The sequence below is a fragment of the Nothobranchius furzeri genome, chromosome 1 (genome assembly GCF_043380555.1).
Source record: "Nothobranchius furzeri strain GRZ-AD chromosome 1, NfurGRZ-RIMD1, whole genome shotgun sequence".
Taxonomy (NCBI): Eukaryota; Metazoa; Chordata; class Actinopteri; order Cyprinodontiformes; family Nothobranchiidae; genus Nothobranchius; species Nothobranchius furzeri.
In genome coordinates, this window is record NC_091741.1 from 111126604 (window position 1) to 111143960 (window position 17357).

Consider the following 17357-nt stretch of genomic DNA (forward strand, 5'->3'; position numbering starts at 1 on the left):
ATCTGCCATTGAAATAGGAGCGGAACCACTCTAAAGCTGTTCCACGAATTCCAATTAACTGCTCCAGTCACTGTAATAGGAGTGCGTGGTCGACAGTGTCAAAAGCGGCAGATACGTCTAAAAGCACCAACAACACATGAAAAACAGAATCTGAGGCAAGCAAAATATCGTTAAAACCCCGAATAAGAGCAGTCTCAGTGCTGTGGTGAGGATGAAAACCAGACATAAAAATATCTAAAACATTGTTGGATTTAAGAAAATTAAAAATCTGGATTAAAAAAACATTTTCAGTCAAAACCTGACAAAAGAAGCCATGTGATACACGCAGCTCTGGTTGAGAGCCACCCAAGGGGCTTTTGGGAGATCCTGAGGGTCTTCCCTGGTTTCCTTAGGAAGTTCTGCTTCAGTCCGCCTGCTGAAGGGTCAGTGGTGGAGCCCATGAAGCTGTAGAGCGCTGCAGTTGGTAAACAGGTTGTAGTGATGTCTCCTTGTACTCTCCCACTGGTGTGTGTCACTGCTGTGGCTTTTTAACTTTTTTCTAATTGAAATGTTTTTTACTGCCAAGTTTCCCATTTCAAGGAGGTTGCTTTGGTGGAGCGGTGCAGAATGAAACAAGTAACATTAAGACCAGCACAGAGCTGCGTAGTTATTTAGTGTCCAACAACGGAGGGGAAGAAGCTGTTTTTGTGGCGTGAGGTTCTAGTCTGAATGGACCTAAACCTGCAGGGGGTGGATGACTAGGGTGACAGCAGTCTGTTGTGTCTCAACAGGACCAGGCGTGCTTAAAACCTCAGGTGTATGAATGCAGAAGCAACTAGACAACCATGCTCAGGCTCCTCTCATTAGGCACGTTTCCATTAGCAGAACTCCAGGGTAGTTCCTGGGATGGGGAACTTGACCAGGAGATAGGATGTCCCAGTCCTCTGAGCTGTTGTGTCTCCATTCAAATCCAGCCCTTTCAGAACTTGCACAGACGTCAGCATAGCACGACTGCTTTGGCAGTGAGTGATGTCACTCATCAGCCTCAAAAAGCGCCCAAAGTAACATTAATAATATTAAAAGCATTTATTTTATAGAAGTATATCATAATTTAATCCATTCAGAGGATAAGAGCAGCTCTGAGTTTTGTGAGACGAGCCCCGTAAATTAAGTCTGTGGGGGAATAACACAGTGTTCCGGGTCGGGAGTTAGATTTTAAATGCGATTGGTTTTTTAGTGTTTTTTTTTTTTTTCCGTTCTGCTTCACCAGCTACCCTTCTAATTTTACTGCTGCCTGTTGTTTTGGACATCGGCTGATGTCATTTCCTACTGAGTTCCAACCAATCAGCGCAAGTTAACCGGAGGTTCCACCTAGCTAGTCCACTGGGCCATTTTCAGGAACCATCTGAGTGCCTACTCCAGAGCAAGTACTCAGAAGGTTCCTGAAAACGGCCCAGTCAGGTGTAAATGTACCCTGAAGTTCTTGTAGTGGAAACACACCTACTGTATTGTTAACCAAGCAACAAGTCATTAGAGGTGGAGCCTTACTGCTCTCAACTAAAATAACACTCATGACATTCCCTCAGGTTCCTAAAACAGATATGACACATTTTACCTTTCCAACACCACATGCATTAACATTTATTATAATCTAAATCTTCTTTTAACATCTGTGTAATATCGATGTTCACGGGCTCCTTTGTTTGCCCCAAACGGCTGAGAGAAGCTGAACCTCCTAAAGGCAACAACGATCTCTGGAACCCACAGAAGTTATTTTTTATAAAAGTCGTTTTCTCGATACTTTGGAATAACTGCTAGCTTCTACCACATTAGATCCCAGCTCAGCACCTGTAAAATCGATGGAGAGCATGCCATTGTTGCTAATGTCCATTGGCTATGGTGGCCATCTTTAACAGGGCTGACTCCAAAAGCTTGTAGGCTTTAGAAGTACACTCAGTGGTTACATTCAGGGAGGTTCAATCAAATCCATCTAGTGGTTTATGACACATAATGGACAGAAGTGCCAGTATTTTTACAGCTCATGGTTAATACACAAGACTCGAACCATTTTTAAAGGCTGGGCACTAAAATACTACCAACCATATACTGTCCAATGGGACTGACTCTGAGATACAATAACACAAGATTTTAGCTCAACCCCACTGAGATTTGTGTTGTTATGGCTCCTTTCTTCAGCTTTTGATAAAATATCATTAACAAATACGCAAAAAGCACTGTTTTAGCACAGTGACAAGGAGTGAAGTAGTCATCTAGAGCAAACGGTGCTGTCCATCCATGATAAAGCACCTGCAATGAAAGATGCTGGAACATCTTGAAATATCACATTAAAAGTTCTTGAAAGGGGCTTGATTTGATTTTGGTGTCTGTGCATTTGTATCTTCCAGGTCCCAGAGCGCACCACTTCTAAATTTTACTGCAGAGAGCTTGTGATGGGACACAAGAGGACGGCTTCAAGGTGCAGTACCTCTACACAATGTATACGTTTGCGTCTCAGAGTCGGGCACTTTGGCAGCACGTGAAAACAAACTCACTGATTTTTGTGCTTGTTTCCGATCTACCGAAAGAGTTGGGGCAAGGCAAGGCAGCTGTATTCATATAGCACATTTCATACGCAAAGGCAATTCATTGTGCTTTCCAATTAGCAAGAATAGCAAGAACATTAAAAATCAACATGACAGAAAGTACACACAAATTAAATTTTGATTTAAAACTCAAAAGAAAAGGACAAAGTTAAAGGATGAGCAGTTACAGTACAGAACAGTCTTCAAAGGCTGATGAACACATGAAGGTTTTCAATTTTGATGTAAGTTACTAGAGTTGGGGTACATTTGAGGTCATGAGGAAGCTGATTCCATCTGTGAGCAGCAAAGTAGCTAAAAGCAGGTTCACCCTGTTTGGTTTTGACCCGAGGTTCTACCAGCTGACCTTTTCCTAAGGATCTCAGAGATACCTGAAGGAGATCCAACATGCATTCTGGCCCCATGCCATTGAGTGATTTATAAACTAGTAGAAGTACTTAGCAGTGTATTCTGCAGTTTACTGGTTACCAGTGTAGAGATCCAAGAACCGGAGAGATGTGCTCGGTTCTCTTGGTTCTTGTTAAGCCTCTAGCAGCAGCACTCTGAATTAGCTGCTGTTGCTTCAGCTTTTTTAGGAAGACCAATCAAAAGTCCATTGCCATAGTCCAGCCTGCTAGAGATGAATGCATGAATGAGTTTCTCTAGGTCCTGTCTGAACATCAGACCTCTGAGTCGTGCTATTTGATGAAGATAAGACGCTGATCTAGTTATGGCTTTAAAGACACAATGTGTAGTTTTTACCATTAATCTCTGGAAATATCCATCGAAACGTTGAAAATGAAATAAATGATGCTCAGTTGTTGAAAAATATTGGAGGCTTCGTAACATATAACCATAATAATCGGCTCTAAAATACATAAGAGTGGGTCTAAGTCTCCGGGCGACGCCATATTAGACACCATGTTTCCTTCTACGGGAGCCCATGAGGACAAAATGCATTTACTGATTTCGTAAACATTTTACACATTTACCTCGTCACTCCTTACCAGTGATGAAAGGGAGTCTGATGTTCTTGTCATTTTGCTGGAGGTTGCGCCCCCAGGGATTTTTGACCCTAGTGGCCATTCGTGGGTAAGATCTTACTCAAAATACTGCTTGCTTGCATTTATTTAGGTATGCACTGCCCCCTTATGCCAGCTAAATACACTTTAAAGGTGTAATCTGGAGTTTTCCCCCTGTTGGGTATTTATATTTATTCAATCCAGGCGTACCTCAAAGAAAGTCCAACACACGCAAAGGGGTTAGAAATATTAGGTTATCAATACCATTTATCAATAAACAACCAATAATCAACAACCACATTTTGCAAAACTGGAGAGAAAATAAAGACACGCACCAATGGGATATCTGTTTAGTCTCTCTCTTCGAGCCGAAGCTCTCAAAAGGTTTTATTCACAAGTAACATAGCACACACACATTAAAGATAAGCTCACCCACTTTTTGTGATAACAGAACTGTAGACTTGCAAGGCTGAACTTCCCTGCCGGAGCCAAAGGAGAATAACAAAATATAAACAAGGATTGGACCTTCGTTTGACTTCAAGAACACCAGATGGTACCCAGACAAAATCATTTTCCATGCATCTAATACTGTATTTACCACTTTAAATGTGAATAAGGCTAATGAACTCTGTTTGAAAGAACATCATTAACAAGAGAAGGTGAAAATCAGTTTTTATCTAACACCCCCTTTCAAGATGTATGTTTGATTTCTTTTAGAAATCCCTAAAGGAGTCTTTACGTGTACTGTGAGATAATGTAGACAATATTTATGTTTTTTTGCTAAGCCCATCCCCCATCCTGTAGAGCACATGTGTCAGACACAAGGCCCGCGGGCCAGATGTGGCCCACGGAGCATTTTTATGTGGCCCGCGAAATAAATATCAAAAATATATTAAAACTGGCCCGCTGGCCGATTTTACCGCAAAGACTTCAACTCCCATGATGCTTTGCGGCATTAGCGCGGAGCCGACGCGCCCCCTCCTTTGTGTTTTTTCCAGCGCCTGCTGCCAGTGTCTGCAGCTCCGCTGTCTCGGACAAACTAAACACTCCTCTCACTCAGTGCCGAGGTCACTCAGCTGTTTTCTGATGTTGAAGCCCAGAAACGGAGATTCTAGCCGCTCAGTAATGTGTTCACGACTGAAAGAGAAAGTTTTCCAACTAACTTCCAGACAGAGCTGATATAACTCCAGCGACGCTCAAACCAGCATGACTCTATGGCTGCTGTAGTTTTTATTTTTCCTCCCCGACACACAACAACGTGGTCAAGCTGCTCAGGCATGTTCCAATCCAATCCAATCCAATTTTATTTATAAAGCGCATTCACAAGGCATTACAACCAAACAAGGCGCTGTACACTAAAAATGTTGGTTAATTAAACAGGCCTTATATAAACATGTCGAACACAGATAAAAGATAAAAAGGAAATACAACAAAATTCCCAAAAATAACAGCTAAAAATCAATAAGACACAGGGTGAATAAAAATAGGAAAAAACATGTTCAGCAGCACAAACCTATGTGAGCACCTGTTGTCATCTAATGTTGTCATTATTATGATGAAGATGAACAAAACAACAGGAGTCTCCTCCTCAGCTCAGATCAACCCCATGATGCAGGTATCTGGCTGGAACAGGTGAGCATCACAGTAAACCAGTGGAGCAAACTGAGCTTTAAATATGTTGGTTTTATGCTCTTTTTCTGCTCCAAAACATGAAAGTTAACAGGTGAGATGTTGCATTTTCATTTAAGATAAAATGATATTTTTATTTTGTTGTTGGCCCGTGAGAAAAGATTTAACCTACAGTAAACAGGAAGTGGAAAGGCTGCAGATAGATGAATAGAATAGAAAATCCCTTTATTGTTCCTCAGTGGGGAAAGCTAGATGTCACAGCAGCGATGACACGTATTACAGGAGAAAAAAGGAGAATAAAAAATAAGAAAAATGAATAAACAAGAAAACACAAATCCTGAATAGATTTTAAAAATTCTGATTATACCACAAGTAATGAATACCACTGATGCCTTTTATTTAAAACTGACTTGCTCGTGTGTAATTTGGTTATTCCACATTCAGTGTTAATGCAGAAATAAGTTTGTTTCCAAATTAAAAGGTTCAAAATTGCATATGTGTTGATAAAGAAAATGTGCAAATTTGCCGTCACTTTTTCAAAAAATATTAAGTTTGGCCCTCGACTCCGTCCCAGAGTTTCATTTCAGCTCTGTGTGAGTTTGATCTTGACACCCCTGCTGTAGAGCCTCCTAAAATTTTAATTGAATGTCTTGTGATGCGATACATGTTTTCACCTCTAGACGGCGCTCTCTGGGGGTGAACTCCAGATTTCTGTTTTAAGACTACGAGGTTGTTTATTATCAGAGCAGTTTTTGGCTCACAAACATCTCCCTCTTTGCTGCACCCTAAAGTCCAAACAACAGAACATCGGCGTCAGCTGGCAGCTGATTCTGCTGCATGTAAAACATGAAATTATGTTACTGGTAACAGAGAAAACAAACAGGAGCAGGCATCTCAGCACATTGGTCTAAAAACAGTTAATTGGATGTAGCGCTTGAATTAACAGACATGAAATATAACAGTGTATGTGTTATTACTGTCCCAGCAGCTTTTAGCAATAATAATGTTGCACACACTGATGTTGCTATGATAATACATTTGTTTTCAATTGTGCAGCCCTAATTAACACCCAGCAACATTACATATAGATAAAACGGTGTTCAGAATAAGTCATAAAAGGCTAGAATGCCTTCTCCAGGTCAGGGATGAGGTCCTGCCTCAAGTGGAGGAGTTTGAGTATCTCTGGATCTCGGTCGCGAGTGAGGGAAAGATGGATCAAAAGATTGATTGCTGGATTGGTGCTGCGCTGTGCCGGTCAGTCATGGTGAAGAGAGAGCTGAGCAGAAAGGCAAATCTCTCCATTTACAGGTTGGTCTTTGTTCCTACCCTCACCTATGGTCATGAGCTCTGGGTAGTGACTAGATGATGGATACAAACGGCCAAAATGGATTTTCTCTGCAGAGAGTCTGGGCTCTCCCTTAGACATAGAGTGAGAAGCTCGTTCATCTGGGAGGGTCTCAGAAGAGCCAGTTGAGGTGGCCCGGGCATCTAGTTAGGACGCCTCCCTGGTGAGGTTTTCTGGGCACGTCCAACTGGGAGGAGACCTTAAGGAAGACCCAGGTGTGTTACATCTAAAACGGGCTGCGTGGTGGCGCGGTTGTTACCACTGCTGCCTCACAGCAAGAAGGTTGCAGGTTCCAAACTCGGCTGTGGCCTTTCTGTGTGGAGTTGCATGTTCTCCCCATGCATGCGTGGGTTTCCTCCGGGTACTCTGGTTTCCCCCACAGATCACAACACGCCCTGTGGGTTAACAATTGTACGTCGCTTTGGATAAAAGCGTCTGCCAAATAAATAAATAAACATAAAACCATCCCACTGAAAACAGGTCAGAAACAGATGGCTACGATGTTTTTGGCACGTCAGTAACATGAGACTTCATGGTCTAGGATCCTCACATCTGAAGCCCCTAACTAGAGGGACTTCTAAGAGCGGTGTTTTATACTGACACTGACTCTTATAGTAGCCGCTTGTCAAATTATTGCCTCCCTATAGTATTATCATTTCATTGTGTTTATTTCTAGTTTTTGCTTCTCATTTATTTTTCTTGCACCAAGTATGGCAGCAATTTCCTAATGTTGTGATTCTCGCTCATGCGGCAATAACACCTTCTGATTCTGGTTATAAGAATAACCAGATTTAATCCCTTAAAGCATGAATTACGACAACCTCAGCCGAGTGTTTCCTTGTATTGCCCTGCCTGACTTTGACCACTAAAGCTTTTAAACTGGAGTCACTGGTTGGTCATAAATAAAAGAATGTAAGATGTTCGCTTTGGGCCGTATAAAACCTGAGAAGGCCCCTAGATTGGCCCCCAGGCCATCACCCAGTCTGCCTGGGAGTGACTGCTTAGTTTGACCCAGAAGAACTTGCTGTGCCTGAGCACATTTGCATATTAAAATAAACGTGCCTGGACATTTACATAATCGCCCTCCAGAAGCTCTGTTTCTAGGAGTATATTTTTATCAGGGTAAAGCTGTATTTTATATATAATGACCTAGAAATAGCCTCTCGTTATGTGCGGGAGCTGCTTGTGGACATTAAACTGGGTTTGTAGCAGAAAACAGTAAATATATACTGGGGTACTTTATATCACTGGCACCCAGCTGCTGCTCTCGTGAATTAGATGAAGAGAGACGCCTAAAGACCATTAGTCTGAGGAAGAATGTTCATGTTGTATTAGTTATGAGGGTCTCTGTCAGCGTTTGTGTTCACCATCAAAGAGCAGCTGGCTCTGAGCAGATCTGATCACTTTAACACGGATGATTGCTTCAGATTGGACCAAAATAACGGGGAGGAAATTGGGCCTCTGCTGCGACGGCGTGGAGAATATATTTTAGATTAGGACATAGATATGTAAAATGCCGCCTCACCTCCCTCCCTGAGTGTGTGTGTGTGTGTGTGTGTGTGTGTGTGTGTGTGTGTGTGTCTCTGTCTCCATCTAGTGGCAGTCCGGTGTCTCCGATGGAGAAGACCAGAGCCTTCGTGTCACAAGGAGGCTCCCCTTCAAACAGGAACCACCCAGGTGTGTGAGACTGTAGGAACGATGAAAATATGCCTGCTTAAATGTCTGTTTCCTGTTTCCTCTGATGTGGCCACTGCTGTTGGCAGACAGGGTGGTTTGTTGTTTCAAAGTCACCTTCTGTGTGTGCAGCTGGAATAAAAACACTTGTTAATTTAACTTCTGCTGCTAATCTGAAGCTCCTGCAGCAGTGGTGAGAAAAACGTATTCTGCAGGTCTGAGAATGAAGTGTTGTTGAGATTTTTGCAGCAGTAAAATACATTTGAATGGTTTTGAGTAGGGGTTTTAAAGGAGACATAACATGCTTTTAAGTTATTCCTTTTTACATCTAAATCCTTCAGTTGGGGTCTAAATACAGTGGAACTGCAGTTCTTTGGTCTGATTTCCTCATCATTGTTGCTCTACAGACCCTCATCTACCCCTGTTCTGAGGAGAGTCTTGAGAACGAGCCGTTTTTGGGTACTGTCTCTTTAAACTGGAGGAGGAGCTGTAAACTCCGCCCCCCTCCATAGTGCAGACCTGTACTCTCCTCCCCCAGTCAGACTTTGTAGTTCTATAGAGAAATCATTATTTAGCATAGCAGATTTAGCATAGTATATTAGCATTTTTAAAACATGTGGGGAGAGTAGTTCATCAAGCTGTTTCAAGGCTGCTAACGCTCTCATGCATTTGTCTGTAGTCACTCACACACACCCGTCACGGCCGACGGAGGGACAAGCGAGCAGGCACGTGCGCGCGCACATACACACACATCCGTCACGGCCATAGACTGTACATACACACACACAAGGAATGCTGCTTGCTTATTTCTATAAAAAATGTTTTAAAAAAATGATACAGCTCATTAAAACACCATTAAAAGAATATATTTTATTAAGATCTCTATCTATATATATATACATACATATAATTATAAATAATTTTATAAGTAGTCTTATTTTATATTGGGTGTCTTAATGGCTGTAAATGGATAAAAAGCAGTTACATTTTAATTTAAAGATTTGAGATTCTAGTCAAAAATAAATAACATTCCTCCAAATGTTCTTTAATGTGATCATTATAATTCTAATGCTTAGAACTTTGTTTTTATTGTCTGCAATGCGTAGCCTATATCTTTATTAAATGTGTTTAGCTGTAAAGTGGTAATTCTCTCTAATGTGTACAGAGAGGTGGACATCAGTGCTGCAGTGAAATTCCCAAGATCAGTCTGCTTTGCTAACAAATATAGTTAAATCTTACCTGCATTCTAAATAAATACCGTTAGGTGAAAACATCAGTAGGCATTGAGTTATTGATACAATCCCTAACAGCCAGAATGGAAGAAGAGCATGCTGGGTCATCCTGGATCTGAGCCTGTTCTGTGTATTTACCTACAGGATGCAATAAATGTCTACAAGGCTGAGTTTGGACCATTACATCTAAAAGAAAACATACAATCAGTGATTCTTTTAATTGTTTACATTAATATACAAATTTTCTAAGTATTAACCTCACAGCAAATAAGTAGAACAATATAATAAACAGGTTTTAGTAGTTAAACAGGCGTTGTGCACACAGGTGCTTTGTGTCTCGGTGCTGGTGGTGTCTAGGTCTCAGAGTTCCTGTCCTCCTGCCGTCTTCTGTTGTCCTCAGGATACGGATTGATGTTTCCTGATGATGAGGGAGGGGCAGTATGTGGGCTTCAAACTGGTCCTGGATAACAGTGGGAGACCTCCGTTGTCTGAATACTGAGATCAGAGGGTTGGTGAGATGCAGATCTTCTCTACCTCATCTAGAAACGGAGTTGGTTCAGGGAAAACTTTTCCAAAGACCAGTTCCATGATGTCATCGCCATATTCTGCAATGATAGACAATAACTTTAATGACATATTTTGTTTACAAGCAGCTTTAGGAAAGTTGTTTCTTTAGCTTTCATGTTTATAGTCACGTTTGTGTTTGTTCACAAGTTCACTTTGCTGCAGTGACTTCATATTTTCTTACAAATGTAATAAAATAGTGACACTAAAATTATACAAATGACTCCTTATGAAAGGAAGCTCATTAGAGAGCAGTGCAGACAGACTTACTACTCTATTAAATCCACTGTGTTGACGCACTTTAATGACTTTGTCACGCTGCATTTTAGCTGATATGGGACTTTATTTACTGGATGCTAAGATTACATCACACTCACGTAGAATAACACACAGGCTCTCTGCTGTTATAATCAGTGGGAGGTTATCATCTGGTGTAAAAGAAGGCGTTGATCAGAAATCACGTTTTATTCCACGAAAATCAGCCAAATCCACATTAATCTGGGTGCTAACTTTACTAGCATACTGTGCTAGCGATAGCAAGCCGGATGCTAACGCTTTAGTGCTGCTAATGCCCGTAAATCTAAAGTAAAGTTTGTCGACATTTTTGAGTTATATGAAGCTTACCGCTCTGCTGCTGTGTCCCGGTGCTGCCACATTCAGATAAAAATGACTCCTTTTAGATAGATGAAGCCCTCAGTACTTACTAGCCTGGAGACACGAACGAACGAACCACGCGCACGCGCGCACACACACACACAAACACAAACACAAACACACTACTTTTTCTTCTGTGTTTTTTTAGCAGTAGTGTCATCAGCTCCTGGGTTTAAATACTGCCACACCACCCTTCCTTAAAACGAGGAACAGTTTTGAGCTGTGTGTGGCTAAAATAACCAGACATTCTGCATTTTTCAAATAGGACTACAAAAAATCTTAGCGAGAAGAAAAAATGGCGGATTGGCTCTGTGTTTAGCCGAGGGCCATTACCATATTTGGTAGTTATCCTCACTAAATTAATTACTGATGTAATAGATAATGTAAAAACTGAACGGGTGGACAAATATGCCCAAAACTTAATTATTAAATATCTAAATAGCAACTCCAGTGAATAATATAAGCCTTTTTGCTCACTTAGACACTTAAAATGTGAAACACACCGTGTTAATGGATAAAAAAGTGGGTTTTTCATGTTATGTCTCCTTTAAGGCCAGGACACAGAGAGCTTCTGCTGCTCATTACTAGGATTCAAACTGGGTTTTCGATGTTTGTTGTGTTTCATGTTTTATAGGGAACATATCGTGCAAATATGCATCCTTTTGTGCTGCCATGTGGCTCTCAATTGCCCCTATAAACACTCCAAAAGGGAAAAAGAGCGTCCATCCTTTATAGGGAGCCTAAGTCACGCCCTTCTGCTTCCAGACCTTGGGTCTCTGGAAATTAGAGAAAATCAATGCAAGTCAATAAAAGTTATTTTCTGATTGCATTTGTTATGTGCCACGGATTTCACATATGAGGTCCCCCGAGTTTTAGACACCTTTTGATGCCAAGAAGGTGCTTATTTTCGAACGGGGGCAAAAGTTATTTTAGGTTTTGTGTGAAGAGACGTGTAGAGCTCAAATGCATCTCACCATACTGACATCATTGAACCAGACACGAAGAAGAGGAGATGATTAGTCTAGCAAGCTTGAATCCTTCTTCTAGAATGACAGAAGAGGGATTAAACGTGGAGAAAACCACTTTAAAACTGGTCATGTGGTGGGTAGAAGCTAGGCTAAGGCAGAAGAGATTCTGCTGTGATGTCATGTATCCCACTTCTGATTTGTAGTTATTTTATGTACAAACTTTAACAAGCTAATAAATCTTAAATTATGTTACAGACTTAGTCGAAACTCACATAATTACTTTTAATTTAAATTGAAGATATTTCTGATTCAGAGCGTAAGGCTAGCTCCGTTCAGGGACGCATGAGCCGACTGGAAGGGGAGGAAACTTAGGCTCCACAACTGTCAGTGTTTGGTTTTAGGAATCATTTTGTTCCTTAAAAGGAAAATTAGCAGAAAACTGTGAAAGATGGGGTGCGAACTTGCAACCATCTATGTACAGGGCAGGCGCGTAACTCCTCTGCCATTATCGCCCCACAGGTAACAAGTTTAGAAGGCTCCCAGCATCAGCCTGTTACCTGTCTAAAACACACCTGGGAGCAGGTGTTGCTCATTGATATTTTGAAGTTTATAACTTCTTTTTAATTATTGTTCAGTCTCCAACTGTTCAAACAAACCTACCGTTGAAAGAATAGATTATAGAGCGATCATTTCTTGTCAGTGGTCGTAATTTCCTGCTCTTCTGCTTGGTCCCTCAGAGCTAACTGAATCACACACGTTGTGTTCAGGGTTAAACGTGTTGTCCAGGCGATAATGTTGTCTAACTCAAGAATTCTTAGTAAAGATAAAATAGCTCATGACAACAGACGATTATGTTGTTCAAACAGGAACAAGGCTTCCATCCAAATGCCTGTTTAGAAATATTCTGATCAGTGGGACTTCAGACCTGAGCTCTGCTTTAAATGTTTGTTTAACGCCGACTGAGTAAAGGAAATCCACCTTTTGAAGCTCTCCTGATTTGTGTGCTCCTCTTCCTCCATCAGGTTACTTCCAGCTGGAAAGTCCTCTCCTACACCGCAGTCTGCTGCAGCAGAAGGAAACAGACACCAGAGCGCACACACAAGTAGGTTCTTATGTCGTTTTCTAAATCTGGTACCTTTATGGTTTTAGATTGATCCAGTTTCATGTTCTGACTCCTGTTTTAATCCCTCACAGGGAGTCAAAGTTGCTCTGGGTCGGCTCAACAAGGCCACAGAACGCTCCTCTTCTAGTGACGAGGTCGGCAGCAGCGATGATGAGGACAGAAACAGGTGACATCTTCACTCCCAATGTTAGCTTTGTGTTGGAGAAATTAGACTCAAATTATTTATTCATTTTAGCAAATGAAAAAGAAGCTTTGTTCTCGCAGATGAACCCAGCTATTTTCCCTTTGTTTCCAAGCACCACAGTTATGAAACATTCAATGATACAAAATTAGCCGATTTTAGAAACACAAGAAGCCAGAGAACCCATTGTTATTTTGTCATTTTTCATGTCTAAACGCTAAACCAGCCTCCAGTCACTAGGTGGCAGCAGCGCTCAGCCTAACCAACAGAAGAAGCAGCCAAGCAGTTGCCAATTTAGCAGCTTTGTTGCCATTTCTAATGACTTTTCAGATCCCCTAACAGCTTCCAGACGTTAGGAAATATAATAGTGATTATATGTTCCTTGGAGGGGGTCGCGATGGAAAAGTTTTGAGAATCACTGCTGTAAATGATCCACCTGAAAACCCCTGCAGGACTTTTCTAAACCATCATTGAGCACACCCAAATCCAACTAGTGAATTTCAGAACTGGTCACTAAAATAATAAACTCTAGTTCAGGATGCTGTCCCAGTGTGTGGGGCGGGGTGAAAGAGGTCAGAATGCTTTGCAGTCACCTGCAGGACACCTAGCTGTAGATCAGAGGTGTCCACACTTAAAAATGTTTTTTTTTTTTCATCTAAAAGATTATGTTGTGGATAATCTGTAGTACTCACAAACAGGCCTGATGTCTGTAAAAATACAAAATAATCAAACGGAAGTGTCCAGCTGCATCAGTTGCCTGAAGTACCATTGGGTGGACCACACAAGTCACTCTGAGGGTCGCAGATGGCCCCCGGACCGCACATTGGAGACACCTGCTCTAGCTGACTCTTACATCTGTTTACTCCAAGGTCTGGCCTGTCCAACGGAAAAGGCAAACACTTCCGAAGAATACCAGATGGCATCGTCCTGCAGCCCCACCGTAATCTCCACCAGGTTCCCAGAAAGCATAAAACACCGTTTTAGTCTATTTTCAGGTCGTACCATCTTCTAACTCTCTGTTTCCTCTGGGATGGCTCCACAGGTGTCCCCTCTGGGTTTGGACGACACCTACCGTCTGCCAGACCTGGTGCTGAAAACCTCGTCCTCCAGTCCGACTGATAACACCCCGAGCCGCCAGCGCACACGTGAACTCAGCTACTCGCTGTCCCCCACAGCTCCCGGATCGCCCACGCTGCAAGATCTGCATGTGAGTTCATTCAGATCAACAAAAACCACAGAGAGCTTGGTTTTCTGAAATAAAACACTGTGTTCAAATGAAAAAACTCCACTCCACTGTCCTGTAAGAGTTCAAGCTCGAAGGAAGCATTTAAAGCTTGGTCAGCAGTGGGAAACAGCCGATAACGCTGCTCACTGCTGGTGACAGAGACCGGAACGCTTTATCAGAGCATGCTGTTTCATAGTACTGAGCCCAAATGTAACATAGGTGTTTCTGCCTCATTATGTCTCTGTTTTATTGCTTATTACGTAAAAAGACAATATTTAAAATCAGCGAAGACATTCTGAGACTTTAATTCAATCCCTAGTATAATTTAGGTATAACCTCCTTTATTATTCCAAAGCCACTATACAGGTCCTTCTAAAAAAAATTAGCATGTTGTGATAAAGTTCATTATTTTCTGTAATGTACTGATAAACATTAGACATTCATATATATTAGATTCATTACACACAACTGAAGTAGTTCAAGCCTTTTATTGTTTCTAATATTGATGATTTTAGCATACAGCTCATGAAAACCCAAAATTCCTATCTCAAAAAATTTGCATATCATGAAAAGGTTCTATAAACGAGCTACTAACCTAATCATCTGAATCAACTAATTAACTCTAAACACCTGCAAAAGATTCCTGAGGCTTTTAAAAACTCCCAGCCTGGTTCATTACTCAAAACCGCAATCATGGGTAAGACTGCCGACCTGACTGCTGTCCAGAAGGCCATCATTGACACCCTCAAGCAAGAGGGTAAGACACACAAAGAAATTTCTGAATGAATAGGATGTTTCCAGAGTGCTGTATCAAGGCACCTCAGTGGGAAGTCTGTGGGAAGGAAAAAGTGTGGCAGAAAACGCTGCACAACGAGAAGAGGTGGCCGGACCCTGAGATTGTGAAGAAGGACCGATTCCAGACCTTGGGGGACCTGCGGGAGCAGCGGACTGAGTCTGGAGTAGAAACATCCAGAGCCACCGTGTACAGGCGTGTGCTGGAAATGGGCTAAAGGTGCCGTATTCCCCAGGTCAAGCCACTTTTGAACCAGGAACAGCAGCAGAAGCGCCTGACCTGGGCTACAGAGAAGCAGCACTGGACTGTTGCTCGGTGGTCCAAAGTACTTTTTTAGGATGAAAGCAAATTCTGCACGTCATTCAGAAATCAAGGTGCCAGAGTCTGGAGGAAGGCTGGGCAGAGGGAAATGCCAAAATGCCTGAAGTCCAGTGTCAAGTACCCACAGTCAGTGATGGTCTGGGGTGCCATGTCAGCTGCTGGTGTTGGTCTACTGTGTTTTATCAAGGGCAGGGTCAATGCAGCTAGCTATCAGGTGATTTTGGAGCACTTCATGCTTCCATCTGCTGAAAAGCTTTATGGAGATGAAGATTTCATTTTTCAGCACGACCTGGCACCTGCTCACAGTGCCGAAACCACTGCTAAATGGTTTACTGACCATGGTAGTACTGTGCTCAATTGGCCCTCCAACTCTCCTGACCAGAACCCCGTAGAGAATCTGTGGGGTTTTGTGAAGAGAAAGTTGAGAGACACAAGACCCAACACTCTGGATGAGCTTAGGGCCGCTATCGAAGCATCCTGGGCCTCCAGAACACCTCAGCAGTGCCACAGGCTGATTGCCTCCATGCCACGCCGCACTGAATTTGCATTTCTGCAAAAGGATTCCCGACCAAGTATTGAGTGCATAACTGAACATAATTATTTGAAGGTTGACTTTTTGTATTAAAAACACTTTTCTTTTATTGGTCGGATGAAATATGCAAATTTTTTGAGATAGGAATTTTGGGTTTTCATGAGCTGTACGCCACAATCATCAATATTGGAAACAATAAAAGGCTTGAACTACTTCAGTTGTGTGTAATGAATCTAATATATATGAAAGTCTAATGTTTATCAGTACATTACAGAGAAAAATGAACTTGATCACAATATGCTAATTTTTTGAGAAGGACATGTATAATGTTTGATGACATGTTCAGCTTTTGAAAATAAATCTTTAAAATGAAAAATAATTTGATATGTTCGTCTCTTAAAAGTACCAGGAAACATTAAAGATAAATATGGTTATTTGTTTTCTATCGCCATATGTATCGATATTGACTGTTATGAAAAATAACATGGTGGTAGGATCTTGGTCCTCATCGCCCAGCCTTCCTTAAACACTTATTCTAAATTTTGTTTTATAATTTATGACCCAATTTTTATTTATTTCAACTGACCCAGTGTTTCCTGACTAGTTATGGTGTTTCAGTTGCTTCCGCTGCGTTGGAATCCTTTAGAGCTGGGGTCTCCGACTCGTCGGTAGATCGCGACGCACTTGAAGGTCACTCGCCTGGAAGCAGCCAGCAAGACATCCTGACTTGTAATAAACAAGGAGCAGGTTTTTAATTTGTTGGCAAGCCTTCCCCGTTTTCTGTAATATCTAACCTAAAATTAGTTTTGTGGAAGTAAAATAACAATCTGGTTATTGCACAGATCTTTTGGCAAGCGTACTACTGGAAATGCACAGATCCTCGTTTTGGCTTTGATCAGCGACTGCAGCTGCAGGTGGATGAAGACTGGGTTGGTCATTCAGACTGGATTCAGAAAACATCCTTAGTAACACATTCTGGGTGATAATAAAGTCCTATCTGTGGTAACAGCTCGTTAACGTTAACTAAATGCAGTTCCTTTATGAACACATGATAAACACATGATGAACACATGATGAACACATGATGAACACATGATGAACACATGATGAACACATGATGAACACATGATGAACAGATGATGAACACATGATGAACACTTGATGAACACTTGATGAACACTTGATGAACACTTGATGAACACATGATGAACACTTGATGAACACATGATGAACACTTGATGAACACATGATGAACAGATGATGAACACTTGATGAACACATGATGAACACTTGATGAACACTTGATGAACACTTGATGAACACATGATGAACACTTGATGAACACTTGATGAACACAGGTCTCCAGACTCTGGACATCTCCTGTGATTTAGTGTTAACACGTTTCCCTCAACAGTTTCAGCTGATTGTGTCATATAAAACATGATGGTGAACGCTCTCTCTCACTCTCACACTCTCTTTCCCCCCTCTCTCTCCCTCCCTTTCTCTCTCTCTCCCTTTCTCTCTCCCTCTCTCTCT

The 17357-nt window shown here is 41.7% G+C and overlaps 1 protein-coding gene across 7 annotated transcripts in view; it reads left to right on the plus strand.

The window, feature by feature from the left end:
• Positions 1 to 17357, plus strand: part of si:zfos-2326c3.2 (mitogen-activated protein kinase kinase kinase kinase 4) — a 91713-nt gene that overhangs the window by 60006 nt on the left and 14350 nt on the right. For all 7 annotated transcript variants that reach the window (XM_070553202.1, XM_070553204.1, XM_070553207.1 and 4 more), the window contains 6 exons: positions 2385 to 2455; positions 8152 to 8231; positions 12669 to 12748; positions 12841 to 12935; positions 13820 to 13904; positions 13993 to 14157. In XM_070553202.1, coding sequence (XP_070409303.1) covers positions 2385 to 2455; positions 8152 to 8231; positions 12669 to 12748; positions 12841 to 12935; positions 13820 to 13904; positions 13993 to 14157 — 576 coding nt within the window. The remainder of the gene's footprint in view (positions 1 to 2384; positions 2456 to 8151; positions 8232 to 12668; positions 12749 to 12840; positions 12936 to 13819; positions 13905 to 13992; positions 14158 to 17357) is intronic.